Consider the following 17,600-nt stretch of genomic DNA (forward strand, 5'->3'; position numbering starts at 1 on the left):
ACCCTTAGTCTCTGTTAGTATGTACAAACTAACAGACATTGCCACAGATGCATAACCTTACTCCAAACCTCCGGTTCTCAGTAGAGGATGTGCATAGTTAACCCAGCAGTGAGTTTCTGGCGGGGCAACATTTATACCAGGCATGAGTATCATCTCATTTATCCCTTACAGCATCCTTCCCAAGCAGGATCTGTGATTATATCCATTTTAGAGAAAAGAAAACCAAGTCCCAGAGAAGTCAAGTCACCTTGTCAGAAAGTAACAGGGTAAGAACTTGAAGTTCACTTTCTAACGTCTCGGCTCTGGATACATTCTAAATTTTGCTTCGGGCAGTGTAGGGTAGAGAAAGAGGAAAATACTTTCCAAAAGGAAAATTTGAAGCATGTAGTAATGAAATTGATGGTGTCTTGCAGCTTTCCAGACCCTGGAACAGATACAGAAAAACTGTAACTTCAAGACACATAATCCAGCGGGTGATCATTTGCTTGCCAATTCCTGATGCATGTCAAATGTCTCATTTAACTCCTCAAGTCTGGGATTTAGTGTATCCTTTAGTCACTCCTTCAGTAAAGGAGTCAACTCTATTCATCATGCTCTTGAGGCAAAGACAGTACCCGACACATCCTCTAAGGAAATTCTGAATGCCCAGCAGGAGCAAAAATCAGCGAAATTTTTGATGTGTTCCAAGTAGCTGTGCTCAAGTGACTAAGGACAAAAGTTGCTGAGCTGATGGTTTTAAAATTAGGATATTGATGTAACTAAATTCGACGCTGTTACAGACCAAAAGAGCATAAATGTGGTTCTTTCTGAGGGGAAAAAAATGGGAAAAGACAATCTTAGTTACCAATTAAGAAGGCAAATGGTTCAGAAAAGTATAGCTGCTTCCCTGCTGTTAATGTAGGTGAAAATACACAGCTTGCAGCTATAATTTAAATATAGAACATCTTTAAAAGCCAGTCTCTTCTCATCCTCTGACACTCTGTATCCAGGGTTTTAACATTTTTAAAATATAAAGACAAGTACCTGATGCATCTTCTAAGGAACTACTCAACACCCAGCAACATCAGAAATCAGGGTAATTTCTTCAAATACCGTTGCCCTTGACCCGCTGTCTCCATGGGCATGAATGAACCTTTTCACACAAAGGACACGAGGGCTGTATGGAATTCTGATTCATGTCAGCTGGTGGTACAAGGGATACCTAAATGCAGTATGGAAAACTAAGGACGTGAGAAGGAGAGATTGAAAGCAAGGATGATCGAGTCCTCCTTCAGGCAAAGCAAAAGGACAATAGTTGAAGCAGCGATTTCCTTTGATGAGATGGTTCAACTCAAGTTTTTACAGCTCTCTCATGTCAGGATCTTTTTGGTTGAAAATCAGAGCCACCCAAATCAACTAATAAGCTAAAGCAAAAACTAAATTGATTGGCTCATGTGACTTCAATGCCTGCCCCAAGAGTGTGAGGCTAGATGCTCGATGTCATCAGACTTTGTACCATGTTATCTTCCGATCCCTTGTACCTCTTTGCTTCTGTATTGGCTCAATGGGTGGCAAAGATGGCCCTTAACAACTCAGGCAGAAAAAAATATCCTCCTCAAGAGCTAGCTATGGAAAAAGGCCTAGAGATACCTCTCATGGGTCCAACTTTGGTCACATGTTCTGTCCTGAACCAATGCTGCAGTCAGAGGGATGGAAAATGCAGGTTGGCCAGGTGCAGATCATGTGCACACCCCCAGAGCAAAGGCATGAGGACCCCATAGGCTGGGAGGAAGGGGTGCTTTCCCACTGGTCACCAGCTATAGCTGGAGGAAGAGGGAACAGGTTCCGGGCATCCAAAACCTGACAGCGTCAGCTCTGTGGTGATGATGAGATGTCTGGAGCTTTCTCTAGCACCACTGAGCTTTCTCCTGGTGGTCACTTGTTGCCCAGTACTCCTTCTGTATCTTCTCCTGGCTCCTGGTGGTATCTTCAACATTCCTAAGGCTGAAGTTCATTCTGAAGGTGACTCACCCCACATACAGACACAATCTCCCCCTTTCACTCCCTAAAGCACTCTTAATCTAAGGTGTTGTACATAATCCCCTTTTACCAAACTTTTGGAGTTAAGATGGATTTGGAATTATAACAGCATAGGAAGCCACAGAAACCCAGATACCAGGTATCACTGACTGTCCATCCTGTGAACCTCCTGATATCTTGATGCTGGATTTGGCCTCCTCCCATCTCTTCTCCCATCTCTGATATCATCCTCTCTCAAGGCCCTCACCACATGTCTCTTATTAGGTACAAGGTAAAAATAAGTATTACACACAATAAAAATGTGGAATAATTTAGCTGTCTTTAACTTTCTGTTCCAGACTATATTCTGGGCTTTGCCTTTATAACTGAAAAATCTGCTAAAAGTATTTTCCTATGGACTGGGGCTGTAACTTGGTGGCAGAGCACTTGCCTAGCATGCATGAGGCACTGGGTTTGACCCTCAGCACCACATAAAAAATAAATTAATTAATAAATACAGGTAGCATTTCCATCTACAACAAAAAATATTTTTTAAAAAACTATTTTTCTAAGCCACAGTTAGCCACCATTTCTTTCCTAAGTTAAAATTGGCACCTTTGAAGTAAATCAAATCCATAAAGAAATACCATTCCATACCCAATAGGATGGCTATAACTTGAGAAGAAAAAAATAAAAACAAGTCTTGACAAAGGATATGGAGAAACTGGAACACACATGCATTGCTGGAGGGAGTGTAAAGTGGTACAGTCACTGTGGAAAACAGAAGTTGAGATATAGAACTACCACATGACCAGCAATTCCACTCCTGGGTATATATTTCAAAGAATTGAAAACAGGGGCTCTAACAGATATTTATACGCCAGCGCTCACTGCAGCATCATTCACAGTAACCACCCAAGGGCCCATTAGTAGTTGAATGGATAAACGAGATACATATGTGCACATAGCAGAATAATATTTAGCCACAAAAGGAGCGAACCTTTTACATATGCAACAACATGAATGGACCTTGAAAACATGCTTAGTGAAATACGCCAATCATAGAAGAATGAATATATATGATACCACTTATACAAAGCACTGAGAATAGTCAAATTCATAGACACAGAAAAAGAAGTTTCTAGAGATTGAGGGTAAAGAGGAAGAGTTATTGTTTAATAGAGGGTTTTTTCTTAGCAATAATAAAAGGTTTTAGGTCTAGATAGTGGTGATAGTCACACAGTGTTGTGAATGTATTTCATGTATTTGATGCCATTGAATTGTTTGCTTACAACTAATGAAAATGTAATGTTTTATATATTTATTTAACATTAACTAATTAATCAATTGGAAGCTACTACATGACCAGATTCTCCATTTTTTCTTTTGTTTCTATAGAAAAAAAACTATAAATGGGAGTATATCTCCTGAAATGTTGTAACCTGAATATAAGTCCCTCAGTCTGTAGTCATGCAATTATTCATTGCACAAGAGTTTATTGGGCACCTACTGTGTGTAAAACACATGCCAGCTTGAAGATGGGAAGAGAAGGGTAGAGAGGTGAGTAAGTTCTAGATTATGCTCTGAAGGTAGGGTCGCCAGATTGAGCAAATAAAAAATATAGAATATGTTACCCCATGCAAATCTTTGGGATGTACCTTTACTAAACGTTATTTATTGTTTATCTGAAATTCAAATCTGGATGTCCTGCAACCCTGATAGAGGGAATTTATTGTCCAGTTAGGGAGATAAGGGTTGTTCTGAAATCACCAAAATGCAAGGTATAATGAACCAAGCATCAAAAGATCAAGAGTGATGAGAATTTTGTAGCCAAGATTATTATATTTAATTCTGAATGGTCCACTCTGTTGGCAGTGTGCAAACATATGTGAAGTTCATAAGTGGAGAAAACAGGCTGTTTTTTTAAATATATTATGCTTATATTTTTTAATATCTTTATTTTATTTATTTATTTCTCTATTTTTATGTGGTGCTGAGGATGGAACTCAGGGCCTCACACGTGCTAGGCGAGTGCTCTACTGCTGTGCCACAGCCACAGCCACAGCCACAGCCCCTCCTTCAACCCTTTTTGACAAACATGTTTCTCTTTTACTTCCTCAACATTATTGCTTCACATCCACTCAACACATATTTGAAGATATGCTCTGTAAGCATTGCTCTGGCACTGAGGACAGAGTAGTGAACCCAATGTTGTCTCTCCCTTTGTGGGGTTCAGAGGTAAGAGAGGGAGACAATGACAACAGAAAAAAAATGAGAGAATAAAATGCAGACAGTGATGAAAACTAGACAGAGTGACTGCAGGGCTTTGAGGTTTGAGGCATGGGCACCCTAAAGAGTGCTTCAGGCAGAGGCCTGCTGGGTACAGTTCTCAAGAAAGAGCACTGTAAGTAAATCACACTGCATGACCTTTCTGTTCCCACCTCAAGTTTGAGGTGGGAACAGAAAGGTCATGCAGTGTGCTTCCATATAACACATTTTCTTTAAACAACTGCTTATCCTCCTATGTCTCTTTTGCACATCCTTTAATTGAAGGGAATTTGAGAAATAGTTCAATGATGGGCAGCACAAGAAAGAAAAGAAATCGAGGCATCTCAATAAGACACAAACTATTTGACTACATGACTTCTAGGGTCCATTCCAAACCCAGTTTTCTAAGGCATTTTTCCCCAAACAAACAAACAAAAATGAGAGCTAACATGTAAGCCACTTACACTGTGTGATGTCAACTACCAGCATTTTCTTAATTCAGTCCTCTAACAGAGGTCAATTCTCTTATCATCCTCATTTTCTAGATACAGGCACTGAGGCTCGGAGAGGTGAGCACTATGCTCACTTAACTACTAATGCTTAGGTGTTACTCTGCTCCACGACTTGCTTCTACTTTTAAACACATTAGAATCCAGCATGAAATAACTGACCTGCCAGGAAACATCCCAAAGAAGTTAAAGAGGGTCCTAATCTTGTCTAAAGAGAACCATTCTCCATCCTCCTCTCAGATGGAGGTTCTTTTAGTGCCCTACATTCCACCAGTTCCCAGGAACAGATCTCACAAAGCTATTCCACCAGTCTGATGGGAATTGCCTCCCTGATGTGTAAATTCAGTACCCTGTTGTTTATTTCTCTTTATAGCATCCATTGCCATTTTGAATTATATAATTCTCTTTGTGATCCTTGATGATCTGCCTTCCTAACTAGACTAAAAGTTACATCAGGACACGGAAGTGGTGAGCACTTAATTTTTTCTTTTCGGTACTAGGGATTAAACCCAGGGCCCTGTTGCATGCTAGGCAAATGCTCTACCACTGAGCTACATTCCCAATCCAATTTTAAAATAAATCTATAAATGAAGACCTGTGAGATCTTATGCATTTGGATGTAACTAGTTAGAGTTGGCAGAATGCTTTCCATTATCTCTTTTGCATGGCTTGTGTTTTGTGAGGTAGATAGTACTAATCCTACCACAAGTCAAGCCCGAACAATGACATGAGACAGTGTGTGAACTGGAAAAGCCTCCAGTTTGAGAATGTATAATAACAGGGTCAAGTTCTAGCGCTGCCACTTACAATATGTAGCCTTGGGGAAAACACTGGAAGCGCAGTGTCCTCGTTTGTTCAGCAAACATCCATTGCACATCCTGTGCTACTCTTCTCTCTGCGATAGAGCAGTGAGCAAGAACAAAACCTCTGCCTCCTGGACTTTACATTCTAGAGTGGATGGCAGGAATATCACAAAATGTACATCAAGTGTAAAAGGTAAATGGTGGTGAGTTTAAGGACTCTGGGGATGAAAGAAGGAGGGTAGGAGTGTGCATTCTGAGGCAGAGGGAGGGTTGCAGAGTTAGCTAAGGACTCCCTCAGGTGGCATCTGTAAAATGGGAACACTATTTTTCAGGTCTGGTGGAGATTTAGTAAGAAAAGGCATGGATTGGTACACACACACACACACACACACACTTCCATTCAGAATGGACCTAAGAGACTCCTACCCAATGATGCCTCTTGCAGCCCAACGCACGAGGCGACGTGGGTCCCGGAGGATCGGTAAAGACTGTGGAATGATGCCCGGAACGATAGATTGATCCGTGCGGAAAATTTGCCTGGGCGGAACGTTAATCCATAGGGAACCCTTGCAGGTTGGGAACATTAGCCGGGAGGTACTGTCACCCTAGCAACGACACGCGCCGGGCGGATGCAGGCTGCGGAAAGCGGGCCGCGGCTCGAAGCAAGGGCGGGACTTACGGCGGAAGTGGCCTCTTTACCACTAGTGCCGCGGAAGATGCTGCGTTCGGTGTGGCTGTGGCTGGGTCTGGGCCTGTGCAGCCTCTTGCTGGGGCAAGCGAAGGCCCCAAGCCCAGTGGAGCCGTCGGAGCGGAGCCGGCCGTATGCAGTGCTGCGCGGACAGAACCTAGGTGAGCCGCCGCGGGCGACAGGCGGTGGGTCGCACTTCCGCTTCTGCAGCTTCCGTCCACAGGAACCTGCCACACAGGGTGGGAGATGTGTAAGGGCACCGGGGCCGGTGGGGACTCTCAGGAGCCTCGAGACCCTGTCTCCGAAGGCCTGATGCTCAGCACAAGGCCCGGTAACTTGTTATTTTCCCGGAAAGTGCTGGTTGTGCCTAAATGAACCGGAATCGACAACAGCCTGCGTCCCAGCCTGAGCCCCCTCCTGTGTGGTTGCGAGGGCTGGGCAACGAGGCGCGTCCTAAACCCCTGAGCACCCTACGGGATTTCTTAGCCTGGACACTACTGACATGTTGGATCAAAAGATTCTTTCTCAGGTGGAGGGAGCTACCCTGAACACTGTAGGTTGTTTAGCAATACCCCCACCCTTTACCCTGTAGATGCCAATAGCCCACCCTGTTTAGATCATCGAAATGTTTCCAGTGGTTACCAGTGACCTCTGGGTGAACATCCCCAGCACTGAGACCAGTGCTGTAGATCAGCACTCCTCGGAGGGTGGTCTGCAATCTAGGTTATCTTCAAAGAGATGACTGCAGAAATTGAGTGTTTCAGAACTTAACACCGTGATGTTGTAACATCCCAGCAAGTGGAGACCAGTTCTAGGTATCTCTGACCTGGAACGCTTCGCAGGTGAAGGAAGCTGCAGGTCTGGACCATAAAGCATAAAAACTAGTCCTTTACCGTTGGTAGTACCAGAAACATGGCCCTAGACAATCCTGTGCAGTGGGTATTTTTACCTAATTTTACAGACAAGGAAACAGACACAGGTTGGATGACTTGTGTAAGCTTATGTAGCTTATAAACATACATGGAAACCCAAACCTGTGCCATGTTGCTAATCTTGACAATAGTAACAGTACTTATTATATGTCCAGCAGTTTGTTGAGCACTTTTTTATTTGGCCCTCAAACTTTTTAAGTGGGTGTCATTTGTCCCATTTGATGGATGCAGAAAATCATGCTCCCTTATGGGAACTGACCATAAGAATGGAGTGAAATAGTCTAATAGGTTCTGTCTGGAGCTGCCAGTCAGATAACTGATTACATGGAAAGTGCAGAGAGAGGTGGTGAGCAGGAGAATCAATCAAGCCCCAGACGGATCAGTAGCTGTCCCAATGGACATTGTATACCTCACAACACATGCTTTTAAGCTGTTTTTAATTTATTTTAAGTAGATTTCCATCCCCCATTCCAGTCCTCAGAATTTCTGCTTTGGGAGTTTAAATTTTTTAGATACCTTCTAAATTCAAGAAAATGGCTTAAGCAGAATAAGACGGTTTTGAATCTAATTACAGTCGGAATTTTAGGAACTTGGAATTCAAGACTTTTGAAAATTGGGGCAGGTGTTTAGGAAACAAGGGCTATTTGAGATATGACATTTAGCTCACATAAGATGTAGATTTTGTTTAATAAAGACATTAAAGTTACTTGTAACCTTTTGGAGTTACGGCACACTGTCTTTGTCATCTCTTCTACCCTTCTTCTCTCCCTCACTCACCTAAAAAGATGACCTTCCCATGCAATCATTGGGTTAAGTGTGGATGATGATGGGGCACTGGGGGAAATACTCTGAAATTACTGTTTCGAAGAAAACTGGTGAAATGTTGGTTTTCCAGAGGAACAGTAACTTGATTGGAAAACAACCATGGTTAGGCCCCAGCTGGAATTTGAGTTGGGCCCACTTACTTACAAGCACATATAAATATACTTGCTTATTAATGGTAATAGCATTTTGAATGCTTCCTAAGATCTCTGTTATGGAAACACGGTTGCACATCACTGCTGCTGTTGAGTAAACCCTCTGGCAGGTGACTGGTTAATATTTTAAAGCACAGGTCCTTATCATCCTGTAACAGCAAAGCTCAACTTGAGTAAATAATTGTAGATCCCACTTCTCACCTGAGCACCTTGAAAATTTTAGTTGTGAACTTTATTCTCAAAAACATAATAGGTTTGTGCAGTTGGTTAATTGCTTCTTTGGTGAGAAGATCCTGGTCAAGACAATATTAAGAGACTGAAATATTTTATTCTTTACTGAATTTCCAGGTCTTACTAGTGGCTTTCCAGACATAGTTGGGCTCCCTGCACCTGTTACCCATCTGTAGTCAGATGGTTCTCCACACAGAAGCAAGAGGGATCTTTTCCCCAGCAAAATCAGAGCATGTCTCCCTTTGCCTTCAGTCCTCCTGAAGCTCCTCTTTAAATTTTTTGGGGGAAGTCCTTATTTTCTTCATGGGCTCCAGGGCTCTATGTAAACTGGCTTCAGCCTTCCTGTCTGGCCTCTTTCCTTTCTCTCTTTACTCCTTCATATTTGTCTCCTTTTCTTCTGGCCCTTCTCTGATCCTTGGGAGGGCAATGCTCTCCCTGCAGAGCTGCACACAGCTGCTCCTTCCTGTTATCAGGGGCTCAGCTTGTGTGTCACCTTTGAGCTTCCTCCTGTACCCTACCTGCTGTTGCCCGCCATTCCATCACCTTCACAGCACGGTTTTCTTCACAGCTTATCAAGGTATATGAAAGGCTTTTACTTATGTCTCACGGCACAAGGGTTTATTCCCAGCTCTCTCCTCCTGGCACAGTGCCTGGCAGTAAGTGGCATTTGAAAAATCATAGTCAACAAATGCATGAATTGCAGAATCTATGTGCCCTTAGGAGTAACATATTTTCTCTTTGCAGTGTTGATGGGAACCATTTTCAGCATCCTGCTGGTGACCGTCATCCTTATGGCATTTTGTGTCTACAAGCCCATTCGGCGTCGATAACAGCCAAGAAGCAAGTTCCGCCACAAACTTTTGGGAACAGGATAAGTTGTGTTGCACATGAGCCAATGGAGAAGTTGGAATCAGAACTTTTCTATTTGGAAATGACCTTTGGTCATTTGGTAAAAGCTAAATGGTTTAGAAAAAAAAATCTACTACTGATTTTTTTTCCCCTAACATCCTAATGCAAGTAATTTGGCTGCTGAGCTGCTTCTTGATGTTTCTTTTTATGTCTGACTGTACTTGTAAAAGACCTGATGCTTCAAGGTTCAGGGCAAAGATGGAGTATTCGCAAGAAAGAAAACATGGTAACCCTGTACCCATAAGAACCACACTGGAAAGGACTAACCATTAATGCTTGAGATAGTAGTAAGAGGAAGGCTTAACCTGTAGAGACACGGTGTGCACTAGAGCCATCTGCTCACAGCAGATTAAGAATCACAATTTTCATTATACTGAGTTGACTTAGAATGCCCTGGTTGCAAAGCAGTGTCCACTGTAGGGAACTTGAGCCTGTGACTCTCTACCTGCATCCAACTCTGTATGTGGATGTCCCCCAATGAATCAGGGTCGCATCAGGTAGGCCTATTACTGTATGCACCCTTGGCATAGAAAGCTCTGGGATTGGACTGGAAGTGTTTAGCTGGCCCCTCAGGAAAAGAACTCCATCCTGTTCAGACACAGTGATCCCTTTGTTTAGTACTTAAGTCTTTCCAGCCCTAAAACTTGTGTTAGCTTTTCAGATGGGGAACCGAGACTCAGCAGGAGGGTTACCCTGTTCAGCCCTGGGTATGGTGGAGCTCAACCAAGAAGTACATTTCCACTGTGGGCTGCTGTGTGTTTACATAAATTCAATCTCAGTTTTGAAAATGCTGAGATTAGTTAGTTTGCACTGCTGGTAAACTGGATTTTTTACCCCTGTTGAAATGATACTTCCACACTTATAGACTGGTTATTAGTATTTATTTTAAAGGTGCTAGATTTAATTTTGTTATGAAGTTGAAATGCTTATCTTGTGCTTTATTTAGCACAGCACTGATATTTTCTTTTTTCAACAACCTGCACTTAATGTGAAATAACTGATGAGGCATACTGTAACAATGTGACCTAAGGACTTTGTTTAACCTTGTAACATTGAGCCATTGAGATGTTCTTTGTTCTGTACTTTTGAGCAAACTGTCAATTAAAATGAAAGCCAAACCCTATGTGCTGTTTTACTCTTGGTAATTATTTCCCAAGTATTAAAGTGCAGTTAGGGGTGTGTGTGTGTGGGTGGGTGTGGGTGTGGGTGTGGGTGTGTATGTGTGAACCTGATTTCTTAAGGAAGCACTGTGAAGTAGAATTTTAAATTCATGTGAAACAACTTATTGCCACTAGACAAAGGTACTAATTTTAAAAAACTGAACCATGTACTTCAGGGTCAAGATTTAACAGTTCTCACCTTTTTGATTTTGATTTCTACTTTGACTGACTGTACAGGTACTTAGAAGGTATTTTTAATGTTCAAATGTATGCGTTTTACCGAGGATTTAAAATTCAAACTTTTTGACTTTGTGGTTAGAAAATGTGATCTGAATACTGCTAATTTCTTGGAAAAAAATTGATTTAGGTTTCTGATCTCCATGGTGACCTTAGGAAAATTAATTCTAATATTCTGTATCTGTTAGATCAAGTTTATTTACAGCCTTTTGCTTTATTTTATCTTAGTGGGGTTTTTCCCTTAATGTTTATTTATTTATTCATTATTTTTATGTGGTGCAGTATTGATGAAAATTCAAAGTCCAACCTTGACCTATGTCTAGAAATAGGTAGGCATGGGTTAAGATTGACGTCCAGTTGAGAAAAGTATAATACACGAATAGTACCCAAGAGTCCTCAGACCTCAATCAGCACTGAAAGGCTTCTGAATCTCAACTTTAAGAAGTTTAGTGTTTGCTAACATTTTCTTACTGGTGCAGGGCAACCAAGGGTTCATCTGGCTACACAGGTAGTATTCTGAGAATGGTTTAGTTATGTGGTCTAGGGTTGACAAGCATACCTTCAGAGATGAAGACTAGGGAAGTAATCTGTTTGAAAGTACTAGTTGGCTAGTCTTGATTGCATAAAAGTCAAAAACTCAGGGCCTCACACATGCTAGGTGAGCATTCTCCCTGAGCCACAACCCCAGCCCTTATCTTAGTGGATTTTTTAATTCATTTCATCTACTTAATCTATCGATCACCAAGAAAGATTTTAAAGTATCACAAAACGGAAGTCCATTTTTTAAAATTTTCCTTTGATTAACCAATTAATGCCTACTTTATGCATTTGAGACTGTATTTCAGTAAATGTAATAATTTTAAAGAAAAAAAAGGAAAGTAGGCCATAATCAACTCTCAGGCTGGATCCAGGTAAGGCTTGGATTCTTGTCCCATCTCCAATTATAAACAGACTTAACCTCTCTAGAGCCTCAACTTTCTAATCTGTAAAGTGGTGATATACACTCTTAATTATTGTAAAAATCCAATGATGTGAAAAATAATACAAATGGAGGAAGAATCACCACAGCTGGACCATCCCATAGAAGTCCTAGGTTACTGACTGAGGAAGGAGGGGGTGGAACACAGAGACTGGCATTTAAAAGAGTCCAGTCCTAGGAATACACAACCATTACCATCTCATCTGGAAGAACATCTTCAAATACTGCTATGATGTTCATTGCCATTTTTAGAATTTTAAAATGAAACAGTAAAAACTTGTCAAACAATTAAATCTTGTGACTTGCTTTTCACTTAGAATTACCACTCATCTGTTCCAGTTTTCTGAAACAACTGTGCAATAATGATATTCCACACACAAATCCAAGACCCAGTCTACATTCATGTTCCAGTTTCATCATCTGTATCAACAAAATAATCTTTGCAGAAAGAGGCCTTTTGTAGAGGGATGCAAAAATATTAATTCTGGGGGAGAAAATTATCCCTAAAAAACTTTTATGCAGTCAAGACTAGCCAACTAGTACTTTCAAACAGATTACTTCCCTAGTCTTCATCTCTGAAGGTATGCTTGTCAACCCTAGACCACATAACTAAACCATTCTCAGAATACTACCTATGTAGCCAGATGAACCCTTGGTTACCCTGCACCAGTAAGAAAATGTTAGCAAACACTAAATAAACTTCTTAAAGTTGAGATTCAGAAGCCTCTCAGTGCCGATTGAGGTCTGAAGACTCTTGGGTACTATTCATGTATTATACTTTTCTCAACTGGATGTCAATCTTAACCCACACCTACCTATTTCTAGACATAGGTCACGGTTGGACTTTGAGTTCCCATCACCAGTCACTTGTAATTTTCATAGCCCATCTTTTTTAATGCCATCTGTGGTCAGCAGGAGGCTGGAAAATTTACCTTTCCTTTCGATATTGAGAACAGACTTTTCTATTTCTTTGACACCTCACATCATGTGCAGTGTGACAGGCTTCTTTATGGAACAGAAAGTCTTAGAAACTTAAAAGTTGCTTAGTTAAAGTTTCTGCTGATTTGGGTCATTCAAACTTGAATAAACCTAGAGTTTAAGAAAAAGAAAACTATTGTTACATCATCTGATCATCCTTCTATCAACTATTGTTAAATCATCCATCCACTTGACCTAAGAAGACTCATTTTCTTTTCTTCACAGTGCTCTCATGGCTCAGTGAATTGGTATCTACTTTCCCACAAAAGCAAAGCAGCTTTTTCACATCCTCCCAGAAATATCAAAGCCTCATTTCCAGAACCCAAACAATTTTTACTGGCCGTAAACTACCTTTTTTGATTTAGTAAAACGTATTAAGTGTAAGATGAGTCTGGAAGCCCTAAGTATCATCTGAATGTGTAAAAATAGCCTCCCAAAGCACACCAGGGAAGGAGTGTTCAGTGGGCCCTCCTGTCCTCCTCAAGAGCCAGTGCGCCTGGGGACACTGCTGCAGGGCTGGCTGAGCAATCCAATGTGGATGCTTTTCCTTTTCATCTGGAACAAGTTGGGTGGCACATGTGGTCTGTGTGAGTTGGTAGGAAGGCTGACAGAAGTGTGCCACCTTGTCATGGTATACAATCGAGCAACTTGTTCCAGTGACGAGAAGTCAATGCAAAAAAAGAGAGACAAGACTGAGGACTGGGGTTGTGGCTCAGTGACAGAGTGTTTGCTTCGCACATGTGTGGTACTGGGTTTAATCTTCAGCACCACATAAAAATAAACAAACACAATGTGTCCATCTATAACTTAAAAAAATGTTTTAAAAAAGAGACAAGACTCAGACTGAATAGGATACTGGATGAGCACCCTCTACAGAAGCAGTCTTTATTTGCATTTTAAGAGAACACATAGGAAAAACGCTTTGACAGGTTGACATGTTGCTCCGTCCCTTTTTAAGTGACTTCCTAGGGAGAAAGTCAAAAGACTTTGGGAAGCAGAGCAATGGAATGCAAACACAGAAATTGCCTACAATTCACCTTAGTGAGTAAATGACGTGGCCTAACTAGAGCCATTCCCAAAAAGTGTCTTCGCTCACAGTAAATGCCAAGTAAACAAAACGCCAAGCTGCATAAGAAACAAAAGTGATGTTGCCTGTACTGGCCTCGTGTGCAGAGAAGGAATTTTGGTCAGACCGTGACAAAAAGGCAGATGGCAATATGGAATTAAGAGCACAATTCGTTGTGTGTAGAAACCTTCTACTGGCAACACTAACTGTAGGATACAGACATTAACTGGAAAGGTAGTATGTTTCTCTTCCTATCCTGAAAGAAGCGCAACAGGAAATAGGTGTGGAACAGAGGAGGATATTGTTTACCAGGTTATTTCAGTGCAGCCTGTGGGAATAAATACATGGGCCAGAGGGAGAGGTGCCCTCAGCTGTATTTCCCAGGGGTCTGTCTGTTATGCGATGGGTATTTACAGGAGGGTTAGACAAAATAGTTAACTACTAAAGGTATCCAAAAAAGGCCTGAGAAAATCTGGTTAAAATGTATAACCTTGTATTGCTACTGATGGGAGTAGTCATTTTTTTTATATCTTTTAAAAATAATAAAAAGATTCTGTTAAAAAATATATTTATCCAGAAAGATGTTGATTTGAACTCTAAAAAGCAACATGGAATCCCTTTTTCCCTTTTGAGTGAAGAACCATTTGAGCTCTACATTAACTCCCTTTCTAATTTCAAATCCATTCCTATCCTTTGGGTGACATGTGGCCCGTTTTTCCTAAGTGTCTTTCTGGAAATTCTTACTAGATGAGGTGCAGAAGTCACCCTGGTTTAGTTCTCTGCTGTTCTGATACTGTGGCCAGCTCCCCCAGTTCAAGAACGAGCCATGGCTTCCTCTAGCAGCTCCTTCAGGGACAGGATTAGCTGCCTTTGATTTAGCCTGGAGGATCCTGCTCTCAAAGGAGCTGCCTTTTACAAATTCAAATCAGATCCCTCAATACATGGAGTGAGGTGGTTTCAAACTATTAGTGATTTTTAAGGCTAAGGCAACATCCGTGGTCATCTGTATATCTTAATTTGATGCAAATAGTTAACCATAATCTAAAATAGATCCTGTACATATCTCCTCTTTAACTTTAGCTGGGGGTGGAAGGAATGGAATAAGGTGGAGATGGAGGAGGAATAATGACAATGTTCTAGAAACCCTATATATAAAGGTAAAAATAAAGAATAGATCCGCACAACCCATTTCTTTGGTGAACAGTAAAGAAGGTCTCAGATTCTCATAAACCACTCTACAGAGGCTGCTGCTGCTGCTGCTGCTGCCGCTCTCATATATAAAAGCACCCTGACTCTGCAATAACTTGTTTTGTTATCACTCCTTGATAAAAATGTATCTATAGACCTGCAGGGATTGGGTTTTTGTCTAAAGCTGGTAGTAAAAATGTGACCTGCAAGCCATACAACTAATGGAAAGTGACGATGTTCTTCTCCCCTTAGCCTGGAGATGGGGCCTGCCAATCCCCGACTCTTCTCCACTCTGGGGAATGTCCTGGATGGGCCTGGTAGTCCCTGGTCCTGCACTTCTGTGTAAAGAAGGGGCAGCTGTTATCTGCAGAAGTGTAGGTCCTCAGCCCTGAGGCCTCAGTTGACACAGCACTAATGTGCAGCCCAGAGCCTCTGCTTTGTGCAGCCCACGGGCAGCAAGGTCTACTTCTCAGTGAGTGACAGTTGTAAGACTTGCTGGAGCTCAGCCTCCTCCTCCTGGAGACGGAGCTCCTGCTCCTCCAGCTCTTTGGCAGAGAGCTCCATGGCCAGCTGCAAGTCGCTGTCGAACCGGCTTGTGTCTCTCAGGGCATCTGCGCACAGGCCTTCTGTGCTGGTGAGGAGGCTCTCCTGGATAGCTCTGTGTTGGAAAAAGAGAGATGCTTACTACTAAGGTCATGGTGACAGCTGCATTTTGTAACTGCTTCCCAGGTTCATGCTGTGTTTTGTGTGCACAACACCATCTTAATCTGAGGGGCACCAGTGCTGAACATGGATGAGAAACCCAGTACTCAAAGAAGACTGCCTAAGCTTATCCAGCTACTAAGTGATGGGGCTGCAAATTAAATTTGAGTCTGTTGTGAGGCAAAACCCAGGTTCTCCCTAACAGTTTCTCATACATCCTTAAAGTATAAGAAAATGAATCAGTTTTTCCCTTAAAAAGTGCTTCTAATCATCTCTGTAGCTCTTACTCCAAGTGTGGTAATCTTTAACACTGTATAAACTTCCCACTGGAGAAACTTCCCCTGTGATCAGATGTTCATAGAGGATCAAACCAATCAGAAAACATTTCCTTGATCTTTTGCCAATGGCGCAGACCTGGGAACCAGTCAGCATTACCACCCCTTCCTGGAAAGGCACTGTCAAGGGTTCAGAGCTGGTTTAAGGACTAACTGCCAAAGAGGAAACAGCAGAGTTTACACACTGTCTCTCCTGCTAGGGGCTGGGCCATGTGTCTGCCTGCGTTATTAAGTGCCTTTGTCAACTTTGGTTTGACAAGAGCCACATCATTAAGACTCGTGTCAATTACCTCTCGTACTGGGCCTCATAGCTCTGTGTTGGGCTGATTCCTCCATTCGAAGCTGGTCCAGAAAGTTCCTAGCAAAATCAAACACAATTGACATGAATACCTCTTAGAAGGAATAGTTACCACACTGATAAGGAAACCAAAGCAGCAAGAAACAAAATTTTAAATATTTACATGCCTATTATTGGTAGTCTGGTGTGGAATACTGACAAGGACTTGGGTTACCTCAATAATAACACCAAATGTCAGGTCACAACCAGTACCACCATGCAGTGCTACCCTGATGAACAACTACCACCACACTCTTCACAAAAATCAATCTAATGAAAACAGCTAAACTTGGGCATTTTATGACATTTAAATGACCAAAGCAGGTTTTTAGGGCAGAAGACATAATTCAATATTTGTCGTACGGAACTTTGGCTACTCCCCTTGTCAAAATTTACGTCAATAAAGTTTCCATGGATACTGGGTTTGGAAAAGCTAATCCTATTTACAGAAGGGACGGAAGGAAGAGTGTGCTGGGCTGGCACTGAGGTTTGGGGCGGAGATCTACCAGGGAGCCTCCCAAGGGAACATGCCTGCTCTGGAATCTGGCCTTCAACCCAGCAGCCTCAGAAAACTGAATGGGTCTGTGAATTGGTCTATGGTGGTAGCAGAGGACGTGAAGGAGGGGACTCGGATTACTCAAGCTTAAGACTTGAGGATAAACCATAAAACCCCAAACCTCAATAAGTAGAGGTGCTAAAATGTGGGTACTACTCTCCAAGCTTAGCAGCCCCAGGAGGATGGGGCAGGGCCGCCTCACCAAAGAATTCCCAGCACACTCTGCAAATACCTGCTGAGAGCACATTGGGAGGAAAGAGAAAAGCAGCGACCAAACCAATGGACAGCAGGAGCCCACGGGTTCCATCAGAAGGTGGAAAAAGCAGACCAGACCCAGCAGAGTAGAGCAGAGAACCAGAGAAGGGAGAGGACAGAAGGAGCCAATGATGGGGGAGGGCTGAGGTTCAGACTGTCCTAAGCAGGTGAAGTCTGAAGACACCACCAACAGGACATAAGGCCACTATTCTTACCCAGGTCTCTCCTGTTCCTAGCTCTACTTTTTGCTAGAGAAGCAGAGAGTTTAAGGGGATGATGCCTCTCATGAGTCAAAAAATTTGCATACTTCAGAATCAAAAGCCATTTTCATCACCTACTTACTGGGGAACCACCACCCCATGTTGTCCTTTCTTGGGGAGGAGGTGGGGATTAAAAGCCCATTACTACCTTCATCTAAGTCTACTGACAAATAGTATCTCAGGAAAAAGACAATAGTGTAAGTTACCCTGAAATTACTGCTTCAATACTAGA

General features: G+C 42.1%; 2 protein-coding genes and 1 long non-coding RNA gene across 11 annotated transcripts in view; 1 reads left to right on the top strand and 2 right to left on the bottom strand.

The window, feature by feature from the left end:
* Positions 1-6,240, bottom strand: part of LOC110596965 (uncharacterized) — a 62,187-nt gene extending 55,947 nt beyond the window's left edge. For 2 of the 5 annotated variants that reach the window (XR_013434655.1, XR_005735649.2), the window contains exon 1: positions 6,005-6,236. This is a non-coding gene — a long non-coding RNA (uncharacterized LOC110596965). Of the gene's footprint in view, positions 1-6,004 lie in introns of all 5 variants that reach the window. The other 3 variants (XR_002482816.3, XR_002482815.3, XR_013434656.1) reach the window with 2 other exon arrangements.
* Positions 6,193-10,438, top strand: C2H12orf76 (chromosome 2 C12orf76 homolog). Its single transcript, XM_078038912.1, has 2 exons — positions 6,193-6,427; positions 9,151-10,438. The coding sequence occupies exons 1-2, from the start codon at positions 6,208-6,210 to the stop codon at positions 9,234-9,236; spliced, it is 306 nt and encodes a 101-aa protein (XP_077895038.1). The 5' UTR covers positions 6,193-6,207; the 3' UTR covers positions 9,237-10,438.
* Positions 10,439-13,517: 3,079 nt separating this feature from the next.
* Ankrd13a (ankyrin repeat domain 13A) overlaps positions 13,518-17,600 on the bottom strand; it is a 36,196-nt gene continuing 32,113 nt past the window's right edge. For all 5 annotated transcript variants that reach the window (XM_040289351.2, XM_040289350.2, XM_040289349.2 and 2 more), the window contains 2 exons: positions 16,251-16,318; positions 13,518-15,581 (listed from right to left, as the gene is read on the bottom strand). In XM_040289351.2, the coding sequence (XP_040145285.1) occupies positions 15,386-15,581; positions 16,251-16,318 (264 nt within the window). In that variant the 3' untranslated portion in view covers positions 13,518-15,385. The remainder of the gene's footprint in view (positions 15,582-16,250; positions 16,319-17,600) is intronic.

Source organism: Ictidomys tridecemlineatus, chromosome 2, assembly GCF_052094955.1.
Source record: "Ictidomys tridecemlineatus isolate mIctTri1 chromosome 2, mIctTri1.hap1, whole genome shotgun sequence".
NCBI lineage: Eukaryota > Metazoa > Chordata > Mammalia > Rodentia > Sciuridae > Ictidomys > Ictidomys tridecemlineatus.

Bases quoted from the DNA above. Each gene is read 5' to 3' on its own strand.
- C2H12orf76 (XM_078038912.1), top strand. From the start codon at position 6,208: ATGCAGGCTGCGGAAAGCGGGCCGCGGCTCGAAGCAAGGGCGGGACTT. The intron at 6,428-9,150 runs GTGAGCCGCCGC...TTCTCTTTGCAG, and splicing joins GCTGCGCGGACAGAACCTAG to TGTTGATGGGAACCATTTTC.